Source organism: Candoia aspera, chromosome 1, assembly GCF_035149785.1.
Source record: "Candoia aspera isolate rCanAsp1 chromosome 1, rCanAsp1.hap2, whole genome shotgun sequence".
Taxonomy (NCBI): domain Eukaryota; kingdom Metazoa; phylum Chordata; class Lepidosauria; order Squamata; family Boidae; genus Candoia; species Candoia aspera.
In genome coordinates, this window is record NC_086153.1 from 100,406,661 (window position 1) to 100,432,450 (window position 25,790).

General features: G+C 41.2%; 1 protein-coding gene across 1 annotated transcript in view; it reads left to right on the plus strand.

Annotated features, from left to right (window-relative positions):
• The first annotated feature begins 13,436 nt into the window (after window positions 1-13,436).
• The window catches only part of CEP85L (centrosomal protein 85 like), a 109,671-nt gene continuing 97,317 nt past the window's right edge, over window positions 13,437-25,790 (plus strand). The window contains exon 1 of the mRNA XM_063310693.1: window positions 13,437-13,795. Within this exon, the coding sequence (XP_063166763.1) occupies window positions 13,744-13,795 (52 nt within the window). The 5' untranslated portion in view covers window positions 13,437-13,743. The remainder of the gene's footprint in view (window positions 13,796-25,790) is intronic.

Below are 25,790 nucleotides of genomic sequence, written 5' to 3' on the forward strand. Positions count from 1 at the left end.
AAAGTATCCTATGGAGTATGCAAGATGGGCTTTGGAGAAAGCAAAAATGACAGTAACTCCCCACCTTCCTATCACAATGTAGCCCTATCTGTCATCAGCTAAATGCTTTCACAAGACCATAGACAGTGTTGATCTAAGATAGCATACCCCTCATTCCAACTACAGAGAATAACTACATTAGACTGAGATTATCTTTCTGACCCGGGGAGTAGGCTAGATAGGTTGGGGGAGGGGGGAACCAGATCAGGAGATCAATGAATGGTCCCTGACAATGGGCATTTCAGAAAGCTCCTCTACTTTTCACAGCATCAGATCCCCAGCCAAACAGAATATCAAATCCAGCATGTGCTGTGCTGCATGTTTATGCCAGATATCAAATGGGATCCATGGTTATTGTAGCAGACACGATATCCTGACCCACTTCTGACTGGACAGCTTTAGTATGAACACTGAGATCCCCCAAGGAAAGAAGTCTAGGGTAGTCCATTGCCATGCCAGAGATCATCCCACCTAGATCAGAAAGAGAGCCTATTGTGCAGAGGGGTATACTGTAGAGTAAAAGCATTCTTGCACTGTTTCAGCTTCTCAAATGCAGTAGCAAACATTCAGAATTGGCACACTGTCATTCTGCTTACTGAGATGAAGTTTCTGTAAACTCTAGACACACACGCACACGCACCAGCCCTAGGCTGCTGTATCCCAGAGTAGCGGACAGAACTAGAAGTGACTGACTCCTCTCTTAGCCAGGTCTCTGCAATACATGCCAGGTCAGCACTTTCAGCATTACACCAGGGATAATAGATGTTTTATTGGCAATTGACCTGGCATTAAAAAGCAAGGACATTTAGGTTGCAGATATGTCCTATCAAAAAGTAAAAAAAAAAAAAGGACATCTTGTTGAGAACTTCTAATGAAAAAATCCAGTGGGATATATAGCCTACAAATCAAATCAAATTTTAAAAATGTTCCCAGAAGGTTGCCATAAAACAACACAAAGTTGCCTTGCAATTTTATTTCATGACCTATATGGTCCATTCTCATGTCATCCTTCAGTTCACTGTTGCAACTTTTGAAATATAAAGTCATTTGTACAAATTTAGAAGCGTATACTCTGTCTTAATGAACATTCTCCTCAGGTTAGACGTCAACACTGCATCATAAACTAGAGGATTTATCATTCCTATGCTGGTACATCATGTGCTCTTCTTCTTCCAAAGAAAACAAGGTATTCTTTTTTCTGGCAAGCAGAAAGTGCAATACTCAGAGCAGTCATGCGGTCCTGATATGTATTCGTGCTTAGAAGTAAGGTGTCACTGAGACCTTGTATCTAACTAAACCTACCTTAAATTGAATTGTAATTGAAACAGCTTGAATTGGTACAATCCAACAATTATCAGTCACAATTACAACAAGCAATGTCATAGGTTTTAGTTGTATCCCGTTGCATTTATTGCTGCATTATCAATAATGTATTTATTGTTTCTAAGATTGCAATACGTTTGGACTGCAGCTGCAGTTCTAGATAACAGTGCAGCAAATATACTGAAATCTTTACTGATAACTAAGAATCTCCATATCTATTTCTGTTTCATAAATTTCTTAAGAGTCACTTTGGTTCTGAATTTTAATGCTTACTGAATATTCTATAAATATTTTTTCTTATTTTGAGCATTTACTAGAAGTATCTTAGACTATGAGTGTCTTTCCAAACTATGACTATCACATACTGCAGTAAAGCAAAAATAAACCAACTGTGGCCCATCTATATTTATAGGAAAACAAATATGCAGTTGTTAGTATGCAAGATTCAGAATTTTTTTCTCTAGGCTATACTTTGTTATAAGGATGCATGTCACATTTTTGCAGCATTCAGGCTCAATTTTTATATAAAAGCAAAAGGATTCTGGCACTGTTAACAAATGTACTGTATAACAAAGGCTTTGTAGGTGTAGGTGTCTCGATGCTAGGAAAGAAACTATTGCTCTGGATAATTGAGAAAGCCAAAGAATACCCAAAAGAAGTTAGTATGTGCTTCAATCATTACAGAAAGGCCTTTGATTGTGTGATCATGTCACGCTGTGCAATGTGCTCAGAAAAATGGGAGCTGTAGAACATCTCATTGTCCTCATGTGAAATCTATTCACAGGTCTGAAGACCACAGTGCAAATAGAATATGGTGGAACAGCATGGCTCCTGGTTGGCAAAGGAGTGAGACAAAGCTGTATACTCTCCCTTATTTATTCAGTGTATATGCTGAGTATATACTGAGGGCAGGCAGATTGGAAGATGAGTATGGTCTTAAAATTGGAGGAAGAAACACCAATAACCTGTGCTATGCTGATGATACTACTCTAAAAGCCAAAAATGCAAAGGATCTTTAAAGTTTAGTAGCCAAGAAAACAAAACAAAATACTGCAAAAGACCAGTTACAAAGGCACTGCAAATAGTATTTCAGTAAAAGAAATGTCTGAAAGATATGAAAAATACAGCAATATGGGAACTACACAGATTGGAATACTCAGTTAATAGTATAACAATGTCAAGACTATTTTGGCAAAATACCAATCATCGAACATATCAACCCAGATTTATCACTGAAGCCACATACGACCAGGCTCAAATTATACTTTGGATAAATTATGTTAAGACCTAGTTCTCTAGAGAAGTCTATAATACTAGGAAAGATAAAAGGAAAGAGGAGGATGACCAGGTGGATGCACTCAATTATACCGGCAATGATGCACCATTAGAAGTCCTGAAGAACCAGGTTGGTAGCAGATTGTCACAGAGAAAATCTATCTGTGTGATTGTTAAGAGTCAACCCCAACTTGGTGGCACATAATCAATATTCAAACCTTAACATTTCCAGAATCAAGGTTTATAGATAGAATTTTCTTGAGCTTCGGAATTTCTGCCAGTTCATACTTATTAATTATATTTATTTATATTTTGTTCTGTAAAAAAAAATTAACAGCTGTAGCTTTATCTTTAGGAACAAATGACATATTGAGCATTCTTGTGCTCACTTTCTTATACTTTAAAAATTAGAAGTATTTATTGATTGTTTAAATTAGAAACCACAGCTCTCATCTATAGTTGTTTATTCATTTAGTCGCTTCCGACTCTTCGTGACTTCATGGACCAGCCCACGCCAGAGCTTCCTGTCGGTCATCAACACCCCCACCTTCCCAGGGACGAGTCTGTCACCTCTAGAATATCATCCATCCACCTTGCCCTTGGTCGGCCCCTCTTCCTTTTGCCCTCCACTCTCCCTAGCATCAGCATCTTCTCCAGGGTGTCCTGTCTTCTCATTGTGTGGCCAAAGTATTTCAGTTTGGCCTTTAATATCATTCCCTCAAGTGAGCAGTCTGGCTTTATTTCCTGGAGGATGGACTGGTTTGATCTTCTTGCAGTCCAAGGCACTCTCAGAATTTTCCTCCAACACCACTGTTCAAAAGCATCAATCTTCCTTCTCTCAGCCTTCCTTATGGTCCAGCTCTCGCAGCCATATGTTACTATGGGGAACACCATTGCTTTAACTATGCGGACCTTTGTTGTCAGTGTGATGTCTCTGCTCTTAACTACTTTATTGAGATTTGTCATTGCCCTTCTCCCAAGGATTAAGTGTCTTCTGATTTCCTGACTGCAGTCAGCATCTGCAGTAATCTTCGCACCTAGAAATACAAAGTCTTTCACTGCTTCTACATTTTCTCCCTCTATTTGCCAGTTATCAATCAAGCTGGTTGCCATAATCTTGGTTTTTTTGAGGTTTAGCTGCAAGCCAGCTTTTGCACTTTCTTCTTTCACCTTCATCATAAGGCTCCTCAGTTCCTCTTCGTTTTCAGCCATCAAAGTGGTATCATCTGCATATCTGAGATTCTTAATGTTTCTTCCAGCGATTTTAACTCCAGCCTTGGATCCCTCAAGCCCAGCATGTTGCATGATGTGTTCTGTGTACAAGTTGAATAGGTAGGGTGAGAGTATACAGCCCTGCCGTTCTCCTTTCCCAATCTTAAACCAGTCCGTTGTTCTGTGGTCTGTTCTTACTGTTGCTACTTGGTCGTTATACAGAGTCTTCAGGAGGCAGACAAGATGACTTGGTATCCCCATACCACTAAGAACTTGCCACAATTTGTTATGGTCCACACAGTCAAAGGCTTTAGAATAGTCAATAAAACAGAAATAGATGTTTTTCTGAAACTCCCTGGCTTTTTCCATTATCCAGTGGATATTGGCAATTTGGTCTCTAGTTCCTCTGCCTTTTCTAAACCCAGCTTGTACATCTGGCAATTCTTGCTCCATGAATTGCTGAAGTCTACCTTGCAGGATCTTGAGCATTACCTTACTGGCATGTGAAATGAGTGCCACTGTTCGATAGTTTGAACATTCTTTAGTGTTTCCCTTTTTTGGTATGGGGATATAAGTTGATTTTTTCCAATCTGATGGCCATTCTTGTGTTTTCCAAATTTCCTGGCATATAGCATGCATTACCTTGACAGCATCATCTTGCACGATTTTGAACAGTTTAGCTGGGATGCTGTCGTCTCCTGCTGCCTTGTTATTAGCAATGCTTCTTAAGGCCCACTCAACCTCACTCTTCAGGATGTCTGGCTCTAGCTCACTGACCACACCGTCAAAGCTATCCCCGATATTGTTATCCTTCCTATACAGGTCTTCCATATATTCTTGCCACCTTTTCTTGATCTCTTCTTCTTCTGTTAGGTCCTTGCCATCTTTGTTTTTGATCATACCCATTTTGGCCTGGAATTTACCTCTGATGTTTCTAATTTTCTGGAAGAGGTCTCTTGTCCTTCCTATTCTATTGTCTTCTTCCACTTCCACGCACTTATTACACTTAAGTAAAAGATAGTCATAATCTCATTTTTAAGTTTGTTGAATAAATCATAGTAGCCTGGTTGAAACTGCTGGGTTCACACATTACATTAAGCCAAAAACTGAAAAACCATATTATTATTATTGGAATGTATGACTCTGCCACTGTTTTGAACATCAGAGAAAGAACCTCTCTTAGAAATAATTAGAACTGGAGTCTGTGAGGCACTTTTGCACATCCTGCCTCTAGACTTCCATTTTGTAAGCATCTTGTTGGCCACTGACAGAGCAGAATCCTAGGCTAGATAAGCCTTTGGTCCAATCAACAAAGTCTGACACTCTTAAGATAGCTTCCTATATATCTAACACATGAAATTGAGCAAAAGCCAGATACAAAAGTCGTATTAGAAGTGTTTCATTCAAATGTAATATATCATATGGAGCATATAGAGTAGATATGGAAAAGCAAATGAGAAAGGCTAGATATGAACCATATAACTCCTCCTCCTAATGTTATTTCACAATTGGAAAGTTGCTGACCGAGCCAAAGACTTCACAGAATTCTCCTTCACGCTATCAAATGAGAAAATTTCACCTAGTAAATTATGAAGTCTATCCACTTCCACATCCCTGAAATAATCAGATCGTATCCGACAAGTTTATTTAAAATGAGGAAGGCAAGATTCCTGCTAAATCACTCTAGACCAATATTTAAACCTAGATATTTGCTAAAAATTATCTTCTGGTGCTGTACCTGATAGTGCCAATCCTCTTTTCCAACTATTGAGGCCTACCTGGCCCTGCTAGTTACCTTTTTCTATTCCTTGGCATCATGACCGTAAGAGGGTGGTGGGCACTGGAGGCAGGGCAAGCAACTCCCTTGTCAGACTTGGGAGGCATGGCATTTAGAGCTAACATTGGTCTCCAAGGAATCCTGCCTTTATTCCTATTTTTTTAAAAATACATTCTATACTCAATATTTGTATATGTTAAAGAGATCTATCTACAACAGTGTTTCTTAGCATGGTCTGAGGACCCTGGGATCCCCCAAGACCCTCTCAGGGGTCTGCAAAATCAAAATTATTTACCAGATATTGAAGATATTTGCAAAAATATAAAACAATGTCACTTTTCTCATTATTATTTTTTACTCGTTAAAAAACAGGTTCTTTCATGAAATATATTTTATTTCTGTTAATATCTAATGGGTTTAATGTTATTTTTACATGATTTAGTAAATGAATATTCTATGTATGCATCAATTTTAATTTTTAATATGGTAAATATTGATAAATATAACACATACAAACAAAAGCTCTTTTGGAGTCCTCCATAATTTTTTTAAAAGTGGGAAGTTTTCCTGAGAGCAAAAAGTTTAAGAAACACTGATCTACAACAAATGAGGTTTTCCCAGGTAAACTATCTAACTGTATGGGAGCTGGTACAGGGGTTAAAATGCAAAGTTACACATTGTAAATATTTTTTTAATCAGGATTTTCTTTTTTAGGGGGGAAGGGGTTACTCTAATACTGTATATGTGTCATGTTCGCCGTTTCAATGTCTTTGATACATCGTAACGTTTCGCATGTCATTAATTGGATGCGTGTTTCATCTCTCTGGGGAGGATGGGAACAGTTATCTTTTAGCTTTGCTTTGGAATGTATTTGTCTTATCTACTGCGCTCAAGGTTACTTTCCCAGGCTAGCAACTCTGACGATTGCTAGCACCTGTGCCGGGCGGGGCTGTTACGAGGGAGGCGGGATACGTTTGCACCAAGGGTTTAAGTTTGTATTTGGCGCGCTTTTGCTCATTCTCAGCTTTCTTTGTACTTGTCTTTAGTTCTCTAATAAATCAGATTTCATTTAGCAGCCTCTTGTGAGTCTGAGTATTTGGGGCTAGGGCAATCATTACATAAAGCTGAGAATCTAAGATCCTAACCCCGCTGGCCCCTGTCCAGGACAGACAAGTGTCTAACCCTGTGAGGGAGAGAGCCCGCGATGACCGAACCCGACATCATGATGATGGAAGAAGGGGAACCGGACTCGACCGTGAGGCAGTCCGGCCGACCGTCCCAAGGTGGGGAGCTATCAGCCATACGGGAAGAGGCGAGCTCCGAGTCGGAGAGTGAAGCCGGGGGGCTGAAAACGGCCCCGGAGACCACCGTGAATTCTCCGGGCGAGCTGCTCACCTGGGGTGAGACCCAAGGAGATGGCACCGTAGCGGGGGGCCCATCCTGGAGGCAGAGATACCCATTATCCCCCAACGTGGTGCAGGTGCAGCCAACGGAGGGCTCACCCACTCCGGATCGGATCCGAGTACTGGAGTCCAAAATGGATTCGTTAGAGGCTATACTGAAACAGCTGAGCTTGGATGTGACCTCGTTGCGAGAGGTCCGGGAAGAATCAAGCCAGAGGCAATCAACCCCTTCTTCCCAGGGGCGGTCCCCGGAACGGCGACGGGTGGTGCGGAGGCGCGAAGGGGACCAGTCGGTCCAGATGGAAATCGCAGCATCGCCAGGACGATCGCCCCGGGGCCCCGTGCCGCCCCGAGCCAGGGAAGCACCAGCCGCGGCAGCACCAGTGGTGGGGCGCAGTCCGGCGGGAGGCGGCATGCGAGACTTCCCTGTCAAGTTCGATGGGGACCCGACCAAACTCTCGTTCTTCCTGACGAATGCGAAAACTTACATGGAAGAATGGGGGGCGTTTTTCCAATCGGAGAAGGCAAGGATCATCACCATTGCCACCAAACTGAAGGGGAGGGCGGCAGACTGGTATGTCCAGATGTGCCAGTCGGAAGCGCCTGAACTGGAAAGTTTCGATGAGTTCCTCTGGGCGTTGAAACAACACTTCGAGGACCCCTTAGCAAAGGAGAGAGCAAAGCGAGCCCTGAAGGAACTCAAGCAGGGGTTCAGATCGGTCGCAGATTATGCTTTGGAGTTTAAAGCGCTAGCTGGGAAGGTGGATGACTGGTCCCAAGCAACCATTATCGAGCTCTTTAAGGATGGCTTGAATACAGAGGTGCTGCGCTGGTCCCTGGGGAGGGACGACCCATATACGCTGTACGAATGGATCCTGCTGGCGGGGAGGGCTGAACATGCCCAGGAGATCTTTGCCCAGCGGAAGACCGCCAAGTCGGGGCGGGAGGTGAAACCCGGCCGCCCAGTGAGCACCGGGGGGAAACCGGGACAACGACCCTGGGACGAGGAGCGGGAGAAGCGGTACGCCAAAGGCTTGTGCTTGAGATGTGGTAAGGAGGGGCATCGAGTAGCAGCATGCCCGAAGGCAAAGGGGGAGGAACGGCCCGGCAAATCGTCGGCGAAGTCCCCTGCACTGCCGAGGAAGCAGAAAGCCGCGGTGGCTGAAGCCGAGGGAGACGATGTGATGTTCTACGACGTTGAAGGGGAGACCGAAATCCTGCAGCCGGCGGGAAACGCCAGCCACCTGCTCTAAAGGGTGCCGCTGGGCAGGTGGTAGAGGAAGGGCGCGAGCCTCCATCGGTGAGTGGCAGTTACCGCATTCTCACGGTGAAATTGAAATTGGGCTCCCAATCCAAGACTGTAGAAGTATGGGCCATGATTGATTCGGGGTGTTCCCGGTGTCTTATGCACCCCGACGTAGTAGCGGCTTTGGAGCTACCCATTTTCCCTTTACAGCGACCCATCGCTTTTACTCAACTGGATGGGTCCATGGCAGGGGGCAAACCGGTCACCCATTTTACGGGGCACGTAGCCTTGCAACTGGGCAGCCACCAGGAAGGGTTGTCTTTTGTCGTGGCTCCTGTGGGGGGACCCTTGGTGGTGTTGGGGGTCCCCTGGTTGGTGCAGCAAAACCCCCACATAAACTGGGTTTACCGAACTATCACGTTTAGGGATGGGTTCTATCAAGCGGCCGAGGGGAAGGGTGCCCCAGAGGAGATGGTGGGGGTTGCGGCAGCTGCGACTCCGCCTTACCCGGCCCCTCCTCTGGAAGGCTTGCCGGCCGAGTACAGGATGTTTGCTGATGTATTCGGTGAAAAGGAAGCCGACCAGTTGCCCCCCCATCGAAAGACGGACTGTGCCATAGAACTGCTGCCCAACACCCAATTGCCCAAGCCAAAGATTTATTCCATGACACAGAAGGAACTGACTCTGTTGAGAGACTTTGTGGACAAAAATCTGGCGCGCGGATTCATTGAGCCGGCGAATTCACCGGTGGGGGCGCCGGTGCTTTTTCGCCCAAAAAAGGATGGGACATTGAGACTTTGTACCGATTTCCGCGGATTAAATGCCGTCTCAATTTCCAACAAATATCCCTTGCCATTGATCAAGGACATGTTGTCACATCTGGCCAAGGGAAAGATCTTCTCTAAGCTTGATTTAAGAGAAGCCTACTATCGTGTACGAATCAAGGAGGGGGATGAGTGGAAAACTGCATTCAATTGCCCGTTGGGAGCTTTCCAGTATAAGGTGTTACCATTCGGTTTGGCTGGGGCCCCTGGGGTATTTATGCAATTAATCAATGAGGTACTGCATGAACATCTGTTTAAAGGGGTATTGGTGTATTTGGATGATGTATTGATTTGTACTGAAACCATGAAAGAGCATGTGGCTCTGGTAAGGAAGGTATTGTGTAAACTCAGATCAGCTGAATTGTATGCCAAACTGTCTAAATGTGCCTTTCATCAGACCCGAATTGACTACTTGGGGTATAGAATTTCAGATAAAGGCATAGAAATGGACCCGGCCAAGGTGCAGGCTATCGTGGACTGGGAGAGTCCCCGCACTCGCAGGCAACTGCAAAGTTTCCTGGGGTTCAGCAACTACTACAGATTGTTCATAAGGGGGTTCGCCGAGATTGCCTTGCCACTAACTGAACTGCTTCGAACAAAAGGGGTGGGAGATACTCGGAGAGTCAAGAATCCCGGGGCGCTGTTGCGCTGGACGCCTGCTTGTCAAACGGCGTTTGAGCGGCTGAAAGCAGCTTTTGTCAAAGAGCCCATTTTACAGCATCCTGATCCCTCAAAGCCTTTTGTAGTACAGGCAGATGCCTCCGATTATTCCATTGGGGTATTGCTGATGCAACAAGACGGGACAGGATGCCTCAAGCCCTGTGCCTACTTATCCCGCAAATTCTCCGAAACTGAGAGACGTTGGCATGTCTGGGAAAAGGAGGCGTTTGCAGTAAAAGCCGCGTTGGAAGCTTGGCGGCATCTGTTAGAGGGGGCAAATCATCCCTTTGAAGTATGGACTGATCATAAAAACTTGGAGGCGCTTAGTGCCCCTCGAAAACTGAGCCCCAAACAGGTCCGTTGGGCTCAATTTTTCAATCGATTCAATTTTCAATTGAAATTTATTCCGGGGAAAAAGAACTTTTTGGCTGATGCGTTGTCAAGGCAACCTCAGGACGCTGGGGCAGCGCCAGAAGTGGTTAGCACCCTATGGACGGCGCCCCAATTGGGCATGCAGGCTGTGACGCGAAGCCAAACGCGCGCGCAGCAGCCTCCCACCACGGACGCTGCCCAACCAAGCACTTTGTCAATTCCCTCCCAGTTGCAACAAAAGTTTCTGAAAGAACTGAAAACGGATACTTGGTTGCTGGCAAATAAAGACAGTGTTACTTTTGACAGAGGCTTCGCTTGGAAATCTAACCGCCTCTATGTTCCTGAAAGCCTCAGAAAATATGTGTTACTACGTTCACACGATGACAAGCTCGCCGGTCACTTTGGGTTTGTAAAAACCTTGCACCTGGTTCGGAGGCAGTTTTGGTGGCCCACATTGCGTAAAGATGTCAAAGACTACATTGCCTCCTGCACTGTTTGTGCAATGTCTAAACGCAAGGTGGGTAAGCCCCAAGGGCTTCTACAGCCGGTGGCCGCCCCTTCTTCCCCTTGGGAAGAAATCTCCATGGACTTCATTGTAGATCTACCAGCCAGCCAGCGCAAAACGGTCATTTGGGTGGTCAAAGATTATTTCTCTAAACAAGCTCATTTCATCCCTTGCGTGTCCATTCCGTCAGCACGTCAATTGGCTCGCCTGTTTCTTGTACACGTGTACAGGCTACACGGATGTCCCTCCCGCTTAATTTCGGATAGGGGCACACAATTTACCTCGCAATTTTGGCGGGCGTTCCTCAAACTCTTAGGCACGAAGCAAGCCCTCTCCACGGCTTGGCATCCTCAGACGGACGGGGCCACTGAGGCTCTTAATTCTACTCTGGAGCAGTACCTTCGAGCTTTTGTGAATTATCAGCAGGACAATTGGGTGGACCTCCTACCGTTTGCTGAAGTGGCTTACAACAATGCAGTGCATCAAAGCACTGGCCAAACCCCATTTCGGGTAGCCCAGGGTAAAGACTTTGTACCTATCCCTGATCTACCGCTACCTCCTGCAGGATCAGCCACTCCAGATGATTGGACAACGCAACTGGCTGACTCCTGGCCAATGATTCAACAAGCATTAGCTGATGCACAAGCGGATTATAAACTGTATGCTGATCGAAAGCGGGCCCCCCAGCCTGCATTCCAAGTCGGGGACTCGGTGTACCTTTCCACTAAGTTTCTCAAGTCCTCACAACCTTCAAAGAAACTTGCGCCTAAATTTGTGGGTCCTTTCCCGATTACCGCTCAGATTAACCCTGTGACTTTTAAACTTGACTTGCCTCATAACCTCAAACGCTTACACCCTGTTTTTCATTGCAGTTTGCTCAAACCGACTATTCCTTCTGACCGCTGGCATCGCCAACCGCCACCTCCAACCCCCATCATGATTGACGGTCAACAACACTTTGAAGTTAAAGAAATTTTGGATTCTAGACGCCTTCGCAATACTTTACAATATTTAGTTCGTTGGAAACACTTCCCTCACCCAGAGTGGGTTGCTGCACCAGATGTGGCTTCCCCTATTCTGGTAGCACGTTTTCACTCTGCTTATCCCACTAAGCCGGGTCCCTAGGTGTATTTTTAGGGGGGCGGTATGTCATGTTCGCCGTTTCAATGTCTTTGATACATCGTAACGTTTCGCATGTCATTAATTGGATGCGTGTTTCATCTCTCTGGGGAGGATGGGAACAGTTATCTTTTAGCTTTGCTTTGGAATGTATTTGTCTTATCTACTGCGCTCAAGGTTACTTTCCCAGGCTAGCAACTCTGACGATTGCTAGCACCTGTGCCGGGCGGGGCTGTTACGAGGGAGGCGGGATACGTTTGCACCAAGGGTTTAAGTTTGTATTTGGCGCGCTTTTGCTCATTCTCAGCTTTCTTTGTACTTGTCTTTAGTTCTCTAATAAATCAGATTTCATTTAGCAGCCTCTTGTGAGTCTGAGTATTTGGGGCTAGGGCAATCATTACAATATGTCAAATACAAAAGTTTAAGAAGTTTGCCAACCTTTTTGAGGGAGGAAAATGTACCTATGACTCTGTATGCATTTTATGGGCAAATAGCAGACCACACTTGTATCTGGGCAGATTCCATTAAAATCTAGGACATATACACATCATTCTTTTTGAGACTGATATATATTTCGGTATTTGGTTAAACTTGGTCTCTTTGAGGTGTATAGCTGTGAGACAAAAATAAACACAAGAGGAAACGACCCATATTAGTTCTGCTTTTTTCATGTCATTCTGGCGGATGTTACCACATAAATCTTATGTGGAAACTTTTTTAAGTGGGAAGCCATTGGTGGCCCAGTTTTTATCATTTTCACTCGAATTTCAACAACATTGATTCTATCTGGAACCACATCCTTTGAGAGTATCAGGCAGATAGGGTACTTGGAGGAATCTAACTGAATGAAATACTGTAGTATATTATCCCCCCACCTTCTGGGGGGGGTTGTTCTAACATGATTAAACTTGCCTAACTAAATAACTGGGAATCGGTTTGGTCTAGTGGTTAAGGCAATGGGCTAGAAACCAGGCTGAGCTCTAGTTCCACCTTAGGTATGAAAGCAGGCTAGGTGACCTTGGGCCAGTCACTCTCTCTCAGCCCTAGGAAAGAGGCAATGGCAAACCACTTCTGAAATCTTGCCAAGAAAACTGCAGGGACTAGGTCCAGGCAGTCGCTGAGTATCAGACACCATTGAATGGCAACCCCGCCAACCCCTAAATAATTAGCATTTTACAAGGCTCCCTTAACACACAAAAAGCATCCACAGAGGCTCCTTGTCTCAGTAGCAGTCCATTATTTATAAATTGTTCATGTGGTGGAGAGTTATTACCAAAAGTCTCCCTAGCAATTGTTTGTTTTTAAGGAAGAGGCGCTAACGCGCATATTTCAGTGTTTTTCTCTCCCCAATGCTGGAATGGGACAAATGGCTTTGGGCCACTCTGCACGTGGTCAGAGGCGCTTTCGGTCTGTTTTCTTCTCCAAGTCAGGATTCCAAGCGGGCCCTAATACTTTGCAACAGCACCCCTCCTTTTCTTCCCTCGTTTCTCTAGTTACCCCCATGCCGCTCGCGGGCAGAGGCAGTGTGCAGAGCTTGCCACGCCGCCCCCTCTCTGCGCATCCCGCTCTCTGTCTCGGTCTCAGCTCCCTCTCCTTCCTCTTCAGAGGAGCAGCAGCATCTGCTGAGTTCCCGCCTCTGTCCCCGCCCGGCACGAAGCAGCAGGAGGCGGAGGAAGAGAAAAGCAGAGAAGCGTCGCTGCAGTGAGGGCAGCGGCAGCGAAATAAAGGGAGTCTTGTCCTTGCCGCTGCTGCAGCTGCTGCTGCTGCAGCCGCCCCGGAGCAAGCAACCATGGCCGCAGCTTGCCTCAGGCCGAAGGCGGGCTGCAAAGCGCGAAAGGCAGCTACGGCCGCAGGAGGAGCAAACGCCCAGCAGTGACCGACCTCCTTCTCCCTCGTCCAGGCCGCGTCCTCCGGCGTCGCGCGGGGGGCCGCTCCGCCTCGCCGTCGCCCCTCGGTTTCCCCTCGGCAGCGGAGGCGGTACCAGCACCATGTGGGGGAGGCTCCTTTCCGAGATCGGGCAAAACGGGGACTACCGAATAGGTATGGCGAGGGAAACGGGCCAATTTATGCGTGGCACGGCAGGGCAGGTCATGGCATCTCTGCGGGCGGCAGTTTGTCCCGCTCGGTGCCTGGCCGCCGTTGCGCGTGGTGGTGGGGCAAACGTGGGAGCGCAACCCTGAACTGGGTTTGGGAAGAGGACTCGCCTCACTGTCGGCCACTCCGGATACTGGGCTGCTCGCTCGCTCTCTCGCTCCCGCTGCCCCCGTTTTGACCATGTCCCTCCTTAGACTGCCTCGCTGGTTCCTTCCCGTGTTTTCCAGGACGTTGAAAGGGGTTCGTTAACGCACGCCGCCATCTGTCTTGGGAATTTGGAGAAGGAGCGGGGCGAAGTGAGAGTTGTTGCCGGGAGAGACGCGTAGGCACACGGTCGATGCAACGAATCTGCGCGGCCGTGCGGATTGCAGCCAGCCCGGGTGGGGAGGAAGGAAGGAAGGGAGGGACGGACGGAGGGGAGCCATTGACGCTGTAAAGCAGTACAAGTCGTTCGGGGCTATATTTAGAGTTTTCTCCACAATCCTCTTCAAATCTGGGACTGGGGAGCAGGGGTTGGTTTGAGAAATGACAGCCACCACCAAACACCAGCCTCCTCCTAAAATTCTCTGCTTTCTTTTCGGAAGCTCCGAAGCTGAGTTTGGGGCCAAGGGAGGGTTTGGCACATGGCTGACGTTAAAAGGAATAAATGAAGTATGCTTCACTCCTGGTGCTTAGCTTCCATACAGTACAGAGATGCGCGTCCCTGCTTCTAGGAAGTAGGACTAACTCGGGAGTGGGACTTTATTTTGAAGCCCCCTGTTCTTAAACAAGAATGCATCCCTGCTCTGGGACTTCAGAGTGATACCCCTCATGAGGTAATACAGTTGTAGCGTTTGGACAGATACTCGGTATGTTCTGCCCAGTTCACACATCAGTATCTCAGTTAACAAAATAGACAAGTAATCTGTCTCATTAAACCACCCAAGATAGCATTGTGCTGAATATTGCACTGATTATAAAAAAAAAGCTTTGTTTTCACTGTGAGGCCCTAAATTTATACTGATATGGAACAGTTAGTTTGCACTGCCTGGGAACAAGCTGTACTTTGCTGCATAGCTTTTAGAATGAATTACCATTCTTTGGTAATTCTTTTGGTATGAATTACTGTTCTGTTCTGTTCTGTACTTTTTAGGAATAGAATGTGTTGCTTGAAACTGTCAGCTGTTCTAGAGAACAGTTATTAAACCTCATACCGATTTAAATGTTTACTATCCCCATTTATTTTCTCATATCTTAATTGATAAGCAGAGTCCCTTACGCTGCAACAATTGAATTTGTTTTATTTAGGGATGTACTAATTTACATTTGGGTTACAAAAGAATCACAATCCTAAAAATGAAATGCAAAATTTGCATTTGTATGCAACAGTATATTTAAATAACCCTTTAGGCTGCTTTCCTTGTCAGTTCACCAGAGCAGCTGTTCTCCACTGGTAGTTCATGTGTCATAGCTGGGACTCAGAAGTAGTCTAGATGGAAACCATAGTAAATCGTTAGAAGTGTAATCAAATCTTTTACTGTAAACGTGTATTGGTAAATATTGGGAAAAGTGGGCTCTTGCCACTATAATGGTGGAACCCAATACCTTTGACAGAGCGATTGAGGCACTTAACATAAAAAAGGTTGAAAACTGCTGCACTAGGATATATTGTTGTACCTATTTTAGCCTTTGGGTCAAGGACATCGTGATTTTCTGTATCAAGAAACAGTTGGGTACAAATGCCATACTTCCCTATGTAATTCTGTGTATTACCTCATTCTAAAGTGAAAAACATATGCTTTTTAGGATTCATTATAATTTCTCTGCACTACGCAAGCCTCCCCAAGTCAACCTGACCCCATCTACTTGAAGAACTCTATTCATTTGACCTTTACCAGGCCCCATTGTTATTGGATGGACTCTGAAGATTCACCTATTCACCTTGGCCTTTAATTGAGTTAGGAATGTATTTTTGCATATAATATATCTGATTTCATTTTTATTTGATTTCTTATAATTGTTTGAATATATTTTTGTGAATTTAATGTTCTTCACAAATTTGAAAAGGTTTACTTAGGAACGTGGCTTACAAATTTTTCAAAAAAATAATATTCATAAGTAAATAAATAATTTGCCAGGTATAGTAGTTTTAAAATAATTGATTTCTTGTGGTTTATGTCACTTAATACTACGTTTATACTATAGGGAAAAATTACACATTAAAGGAAAGTCTGTTAGTGTTTTGCATTTTAGAAATGTTGGATCCAAATATATTGATTGAAAACAGGAAAACCAAAGCCACAGCATATAGCACAAAAACATAGGACTTTAGCATCTGTGATCAACTTGCTGTTCTTCAAATCTAGTCATGTCTGACAATTGGCAACATGTTGAGAGAATCAAGTGTATAGACTAGATAATAATACAGTACTATGTTATAAATATTTTAATGATGTTCACATTTTATGTAGTTTTAATGAGACATAGTTATAGGAAATTAAAGATTAGATCAAGTATAATAGTTATTATTCCTCTACAAAATAGGTTATTAAAAATGCATAGGTGTTATAAAAATGCACAGCTTCTCCCAGTATTATATTACTTCAACATTGCTTGTCTGTCAATTTTACTTAAAAATACTGAAATGAGAAATAAAATATTGATTGAAATTAATAATGATAGTGGAAAATTAACAGAAAGTAATGTTTTTACTGTAAAAGCTAGAAATGTGTGTGCTGTAGTATTCAGTTTTATATTTGCTAAAATCTATACTATCCATGTAGGCAATAATTCTGTTTGCTGAGATATTAAGAAGCCACTTGCTGAGTGTATCATTACTGACTATTTGGGGTTACTCTTTGATTGGTGCAAATTACTGTTTTGTTACAGTGCTTCAACCAATCAGATTAGTTTAACTATGATGGCATAATGATTCTTACCAGTGGGAATTCTTTACATTATTCTGTGATTCAGAAACATTTTTGAGAACCAAAGACTGTAAAAAGTACTTAAAGAAAAATGTTATGTATTATTATTAATTAAATTTAGTATGGCCACCCACTCCAAAGCCTGTTAAAATGTTGACCATACCTAAACAGAAATGTCATTCCTAATTGTTTTAATTATTCTGTTTGGAGATTGCTTAATTGGTAGTCTTGATTCAACAAATGATGATCTGCCTAAGCACAGATTCTACTTGCAGGCTGTTGATTGAAATAAAAGTATTTATGAAGTGCTGTCTTCTCCAGGAGAAGTATTTATAGAGAGCATTGATCCTCTGCTCATTGTGTTTGTTAAAGGTCTTTATAACTGACTTGCTCTGGTAATCTAGGCAGAGGTATATATTATCCAAATATTAAAAAGTCATGAGGTATGGTAGCATACTTTTCTGAATTTCTACTTTGGCTAAATTTTTCATTGGGATCCTATATTACTTTTGAAGAAAATTTCTGAACTCTTGTGGAAGAGATAGTCGTGAAGAGTGATTGATAATTTGCTCCTTCTGGGCCTGAATAGTCAATTTTTATTTCATTATATTTTACATCTCACTGTTCAGAGATGTCACTTGTGTGACCATCCTCCATGAAGAAATGTGAATTGGCTGTATGAAGCATTACACAATTCATTCCAGATTCAGATGATTTTTTTTTCACATGATAAAAAAAGTGTTGAACAAAATTCCCATGTCTCTTTTCAAGATGAAATTGCTTTTGTTGCTTTCCTAGCATTTGAAATTTTCAGAATATATTCCTTTTACCCAACTAAACATGCAGTGCTGATATGGTTACTGACTAGTGTGAGGTGCATGACTATCAGGTTACTTATGACATCAGTAGCCATGAATGACACAACCGCTCTCTGCTTGTGCTATTTTAAAAATCCTTAATTATTTCTTTTCTCTAGAAGCCAAAGACTCCTACTCTGTGCTATTTGAGTACAGAGAAGGAATATAACAGATAACATGTAGCTTGTAAATAACATGATTGTTTTTAATGAGGCTATTTTTGCATTTGATTTGCCATATACTAATTTAAACTTCTTGGTTAATATTACAGTCCCAATAGAGACTGAAATAGTTTTCAGGAAAGTATGCATACAATGAGGCTTGTTTCAGAATGGGCAGATTTCATATGGTGGAGAACTATGTTTATTGGCATATGTTTTATTCCACATAATGTGGCTTAACGGCATTTTCCAAAATATGAATAATACAATGTTTTTAATCTGAAGTAGTTTATTAAAAAGCCTTTAACTTGAATGAGGAGAAACATGATAACCCATGAAAAAGCTTGCTGCATAACTTAAGCATGGGAAAGAATAGAAAATAATGAACACATACGTTTGTGGGGGGAAATGTATGCATGTAATTAATTTATTTAAAATATTTCTAACCTGCCTTATTAGGAAAAGCACTTCCAGTAATATACTACCATTGATTTTTGATACATTATATGCCATCCAGTTGGTGTCGATTGTTAGTGAGCGCATAGATTTTCTCCACACAATCTATCCCTTACTTGGTCCTTCAGGTCTTCCAATGGTGCACTTAGCTCCACTTAACTGAGTCTATTCACCTTAATGCTGGTCATCCACCTCTTCTCTTTCCTTCCACCTTTCTGAGCACAAGGGCCTTCTCTAGAGAGCTGGGTCTTTGCATAAGGTGTCCGAAATATAATTTGAGCCTGGTCATTTGTGCCTGAAATGAGAAATACAGTACTGTACCGTAAACAGTGAAATTATTTTTGTCATCCTTCATAGTTTTCATAATTCAGATCTTCTGCAGAAATTATAAATTTGCTATCCATTCCTGTAGTGAAGGCAATGCACTTTTTACCATCCAAGTAATGAGGTATTTGAGTTAGTCATTGTTCATAGAAGGCAATATATATGATTGATTTTAAAAGGCTTCCTTTTGCGGGGGGGGGGGGGAAGAAGAAAGAAAACAGTTTGGTAATCTTCCTGTGAGCCGGTCTGCCATAATATATGGAAGAATTGGGATGAGGGACATGCCTTTTTTCCAACATGCAAAGTGCTATGGTTTTAAGTACAGCTGCTAGCCATCAATAGATATCCTTGGTACAAAATTTCCCAGAAATGTTATCATTTTTGTCAGTCACTGTTTCCTACTGAAATAATAAGCTTGAGTCTTTTAACTTAATAATATGTAGTAAGTGCTGGTTCTTGAACAATAACATTTTTAATACATCTTAACAACAGGTAGTTTGTAATGAAAGTGACAACCTCACTGACAATGTCATAATGTAAATTTCAATAGTATGGTGAGTTCACAATCTATTATGAGCTTTGTGGGGTTTCATGCATTGGATGACTATTTAAAACATAAAACTGCTGAATATGTACTTTATAGATGAAGATACCTGGATAGTAAAACTATAGCCCTCTTTCTTTTTGGGGGGTGGAATGGGTGGGGGGATGAGGATACCATGCAGATAAGAATGCAGTGGGGATGCTGGCTTGTAAGAATGCTGGTGTGTCCTTGCAAGAACAGAAATTAATGGTATGTTTTTGATGCTTGCTTTATAGTAGAACTGGTATTGTTAGAGCACGTAGTATTAGATTTAGATTACAGTGCAGCAGGGGAGTGCACAAAATATGTCTAGTTTTGAACCTGTTCTGCTAAACTGTTTCAGATTTGCCACAGTTTGGCAGAAACAAAACCTGGAACGTGGGTGCAAAATTGCATAATGTACAAGCAAAGAAGAAAGTAAACCTCAAAACAGATAGTCTAACACGGAACATAATCTTTCTAAGGACTGATCAAAAAGGAGGGAACAAGAAATCAGCTCATATTTAACAAATGTTAATGTTCAGTTGTGATTTCCATTACTTTTTTCATCTTCATTTACCTTCAGTAAGGAGAAGTTGAAGAGATATCCAAGGTCACTATTTTTCCAACATTTGGATATAAGAATTAAATAAAACAGAGATTATAAACAACAAAACAACAAATCTTGTAAAGTGTTGTAAAATAAAAACAGTATTGTTATGAATCAGTAATGAATGAAAGGTCCATTCATTATGCAGTGTTGAATAACAAAGACTGCAGTCTTCTCAGTTACATGTTGCAGTCATGATTTGGCCCTGGGAGCTAGTATTAGCTTCAAATCCTAACAGATTGGACATGATTTAAGTAGCTTATTTGTTAAACACAATCTATATCATTCAAAATGCTTCTCCTTTGTATCCTTTCTGTGAATGCTAGCAAGCCAGTTTAAGCTGATGAGAAATACCTTTTAATTGCTTGGGAATCCATTTATTTGTTTGTGTAGGGGAGCAGATGTCTTATAGCCATTGTTGAAGAAAAAACCATTTGTTACTGGTAGTCTATAATAGGAGGAGGGCTGCTTCTGCACTTGTGTCTAGTGTCAACTGTTCAGTCTTCCACATAACTTTAGAATCCTATCTTTGGTTTGTAACCTGAGGTTCAGGAGTCAAACATGTACGAGCTTACATTTTCATTCCAGTGGTGTCCTTTACTCCAAACGATGCTCATAAAAGCTTCAATAGCACTTTTGGCACTTTTATAAAAGGCTAATATTCTGTGTTCAACCAACTCCTAATTTTTTCTGGCAACCTTTTCTTCTTTAGTAGAGGAGCTTAAATTCCGTGATTTCCTTCCACATAATTGCATATAGGCTTTTAATACTTGTGTATTTTCACAAGCTGTCTTTCCAGTTTGTTGTCTCCTTTTATGGAGGATTGATTTGTAGATTTAAAAATGACTGTAATAACAGTGAAAACTGTATTTCAGATGGTACTGATTTGGTGTGAAGTAATGTACTAGAATTTATTGGTTCTTGGAAGTGGACTATCACTGACTTTGACATCAGTATAATTCCATGGATCAAATAGCACAGAATTAAAGGTAGCCCCAGAATGGTCGTATTGGCTGTATTAAGTCAGCAAAAACTTTTGGTCCCATTTTAGATTGGGACTGAAAGAAATTCAGAAAAAGACCTTAAACTGTTTTGCTTGTTCTAAGTGATTTTCATATCCTGACTGATTTATCCTCTTGGTTCTTTTAACAGTAATGAAAATAGTCTGCAAGTCCATATTTTTTAGACATTTGCAGTATATTTTTCCAATTCAAAAAAATAATACTTGTTTATGAGGGAAATTTATATATTAGGGGAAAGTATGCAGAGAAACGCTCCAGTGGAAAATGCTTTCCAAAAGTGTGGCTGCAACTGGAAAAAGCATATAAAGTGTACATTTGGAGAGAAAATTTTATAACAATGAATATATATTTTCATGTTAGATGACTTTGTAAATTGATTAGAAATGGCTGAAACTTAGAAAATAAGAAATTAAGTGAAACTGAAATGAAATGGACAGATTTGATTAACATATATATATATATTGCCATGTCTGTAAATATATACTGTCGTTTTGGAAGGATATTCACTTCTTGTTCAATTACTCTCAAACTAATTTTTTTGCTTAGTTTGAGGACTCAGTAATGATTGCTGTATAGTAAATTGTGTTGCCAGAACTGGTTTGACTTTTCCATTTAAAAGTCAAGCTAAGAAAAACACAAATGATTAGCTTTTGTGAATAATAGTTATGTTATTCATGTAACTCTTTGGTTGAATGTTGCAAAAAGTACTGAAATGAGAACATTTCTTTTTTAAAATTGTTGTGTTTTAAGCCAATAGAAAACATTATTCACGTTTGTAGCAAACAAGAGATTATCACATTTTAATGTTATTTTTGTTTCAGAACCCTGGAGTTTGGGGTTCAGTTCCCTGTTAAGTCTATGGCTGAGCATGGTGGCCCTAAGAGAATCACTATCTTGCAGCTTCAGGTTCCCAGTTGTAAAATGGGAGTAATAGTGACTGTTCTTCAGAAGGTATCAGAAGACTGTAGTAATGAAGGTATTTGAATTTGTTGTCTGTTTTAAGCTAAGATAGATTATATGTAGTGTAATAAAAATATGTTCCTTATAGGCAACAGTGATAACAGCACTCTTCCTCATTGTAGCATTCTTATAATGTATAGATCTGCAGTTTATTTCATACCAAGCAGTCATGGAGATTGGCTGGGCTGGGTAGGTATTATGGAGGTAAATTTTCTATATCTCCAAATAGTCTTCGTTAGTACCCTTTTTTGTTCTAAATTAAGGTTTTTCAAACCTAAGGTCACAAAACATCACACATTTTTTTCTTTTGTGGAACACACATGACTTCAAAAAGGAATTTTGAAGTGAAACTTAAAAATTATTTTATAAGTTATTTTATAAGTTATAAAACAAAGGATGTATGAGCTTGCATATAATGGCATGTTTCAGGTTTGAAGTGAAATTTGTTAAACAATATAACCTTTAGCCTACTTCAGTATTTCTTTTTGAATGATTATAGATCTTCATAGGATCTTGCAATTTCATCTGTCAAGTGACCTTCAATAAATAATAATATAGGATCAGTGTAATGTTCATTCTATTTCAGTACTGTGATTTGATTGTTTTGAGTCCAGAAAATCTACTTTCATGCAAATGGTGTTGCAAGAAAAAGTAGTAAGATCTTCAGGTTTTTGAAGGTGTTCATGAAACAATACCAGATTGTTTGGGGAATACTGATATTCTGTGGGACACAATTTAAGATTGCCAAGCATAAGTTGATTTACTTATAAAATTGATTTACATTTAATATATTAAACTGATTTAATATATTGATTTACATTTAATGTATTAAAATTTTAAAGTATAGATATGTAAATTTAAAACAGAGCTCTATGGATGATTTTGTCACAAAATATCAGTTAAGTAAGAATTAAATTATAAATTATAAGATGTAGTTAAAACAGATTCTACTCAACCCCCAAACAACCAGATGAAAGACTATCCTTCAGGAAAAGCATACACTTCAAAAGCAGAAACTCAAAATGAAAAGGCATTTTCAGATATCATATAAAACAACACAAAAGAAGTACCTCTTCTCTCATAGTGCTCTTTATCCCAAGCTTCATATTTTTGCTTACTTGATAGCAGTGAACATTTCAAAAGGAAATGAAGGGCTCCAGCCACCTGTCATTTTAACATCCCTAGGCCCCCGTATGGGATGAGATCCAGAAGCAGTCTGGGAAGCAAAAGAACATGCTTGAGTTCAGTCTTTGCTGTGTATTATGCCCCAAACAATTTTGTAGAAACAAGTTAAAATAAGGGAAAGGAACCTGACAGGAACTACAGGAGGTATCCATTGATATGTGCTTATAAAATCTATGATATGAACAGATGTGAGAAAGACTTTATGCTATAGTTGTTTCTTTAAGAAAAATTGTTTATTGTTTATTATTTAAGGCTAGTTTATTGGTAACCTAATTAGCAAAAAATGCCATTTCCTCATAAAATTTTGGAAGAGCCATCTTAACAGAATCAGTTCTAGTATTGTATTGTTATTAACTTGAAGTGAAATTAAACTCTTGGGGAAATTGTTAGATTAGAAAGGTATACTGGAATTGCACATGTTGCTCTGTCCCCAAGGCTATGGATTTGAAGTCAGTAGATGCATAAGTGAAAATTGGATGTGCATATCAGATTGGGCTGTGCAGGACTTTGGATTTGTTTGGGGATTAGTTTGTTAGGTATGCCTGGGAAGATGTTTGGCACAATTCTTATCAAATGGTTACAAGAGATGACAACATTTGGGAAGCGCAGTGTGATTTTATCCCATGCAGGGTATGCATAGATCAGATTTTTCTTCAGCAAATCACTGAGAAGTCGATGAAAGTTAGTAAGAAAGTATATTTGTTGATTTAGAGAAAGGGTATGATAAAATGAATAGACCTGAATTATGGAATGTTTTGGATGAGTATAGAGATGACAATTGGTTGTGAATTTGGTAAGTGTGGTATATGATGAAAATAAAGCATGGATGGGAATGGAATACTTAACCAATGGTTAGCATTGAGCCTGAAGTAAAACAAGGGTGTGTGATGTTTTCTTGTTTGTTTATATAGAGATAGATAGGTACATACATACATACATACATACATACATACATACATACTGGAAAAAATCTTCCAATAGATTTCAGTAACTGGGGGTATTCCAAGTTGACTTGTATAAACATGAGCAACAGATGCCACAATTATTCTAGTTCCAGGAGTAAAAGTCAGAAGCAAATGAGGCATTGTAGTTCTGCCCTATCCCCCTCCCCACTTTAAAGTGCTGTACATGTTTCCACCTATCCCAATGTTATTGATGATGGGTTGCAAAATAAAATAAATGAGAGCCCAAATCACACTGATAGCATTATAATATCCATGAAGATCTTAGTTCTTCAGTTTGATACTGATGAGCCAGAGATTTTTTTGCACACATTGAGGCACCTGTACATATAATCTTACGATACCTGGGCCTGGATTGGCTCCAACTCTGCACCTGGAAATAATTGTTGGTACTATCAATAAGAGGTGATTTATATGTGTTTTGCATAGATAAGGTGGTTTTATGAATGGATACATTCTTTGCACTTCCAGGGATCACAAGAAATCATGTTGCCTAATTTCTATCCAAATCTGTTTCAGTCTGGGGAATGTTATCTGACACAAGCTGGTCATACTTTGGTTGCTTAAAATTAGATGTATTAGAGACCAGATACCCAAGCAGCCCATTTGTGTTTTATAAGCCAGAAGACAAGAACAAGTGCTCTAATGCTTTACTATTAGCCACTGGGTAAGGGAATGTATTGCATTGGCATACACGGTTAGCAAAAAACAAATCCATAAACAAATGCATCTATTCAGTAAGGGGAACTGCTATAGAACGGTTTAGGAGTGGGAATTCCATGTATGAACATTTACATTGCAGCTACATGGTCCAGTCCTTCCACATACATGAGCCCCTGCATTTAATTGCAGTGCTGCAGAGAGTGCTGTATCAAATTCCTAAGCATGCCAGAAGAGGTATTTTTGTTTAACTGTTAAATTTGCTTTGTTAAAATGTATTTGCTTCATTGATTTGATGCCCGAGAACAAACGGATTTAGTATGATGAAGCCTCTGGATACCAGAGGCCCACTCAACAAAAGGGGAGATAGTTCTTTATTGAGTAAGATGAAGAAGAAAACATTGGCATAAGCCTTTAACTTTGTGGTGATATGGAATTTGCAATGTTTTAGTTAATAAAGGAGAGCCAGTCTGGTGTAGTGGTTAAGGCATTGGGCTAGAAACTGGGAGATTGTGAGTTCTAGTCCCACCTTAGGCACAAAGCCAGCTGGATGACCTTGGGCCAGTCACTCTCTCTCAGCCCTAGGAAGAAGGCAATGGCAAACCACTTCCGAAAAACCTTTCCAAGAAAACTGCAGGGACTTGTCCAGGCAGTCTCCAAGAATTGGACATGATTGAACTGGTTAAAAAAAAAGTTAATAAAGAATATATTGTTCAGCCATGAAACATGGCTGAAAAGGGGGTTTCCCTCCTGGGGAACAAAAAGGAAATTTATTGGTCCTGCCTTTTCACCAGAAGAAATCAACACTACAGTATGAGGTCCATGGTCTAATGACAAGAAGTATACAGATAGTCTTTAATGACAGAAATTGGGACCAGCAACTTTGTTGCTAAGTGATGCAGTCATAAAGTGCAACATCATGTGACTGTGCTGATATACAACAGCAGTTCTTACAGTTCCAGTTGCTGTCATTAAGCAAAACCTGCACAGTCATTAGGCGCGATGTCACATGATCACCATTTGAGACCTCCTGCCAGCTTCCCCACTGACTTTGCTTGTTGAGAGCTGGCAGTGAAGGTTGCAAATGGTGACCTCAGGATGCTGCGACCGTCCTAATTGCGAGCTTGTTCGACTACCAGTGGTTGATACTGGCCAAATAAATCTGGCAGGAATTCTAAATTAGCTAAAAGATTGCCCATGCTAATTTCTACCTTTATTTTTCTTCCCAAGCTCCATATTTCTGTGAATTAGAAGGCTCATATAATTTGATATTTTA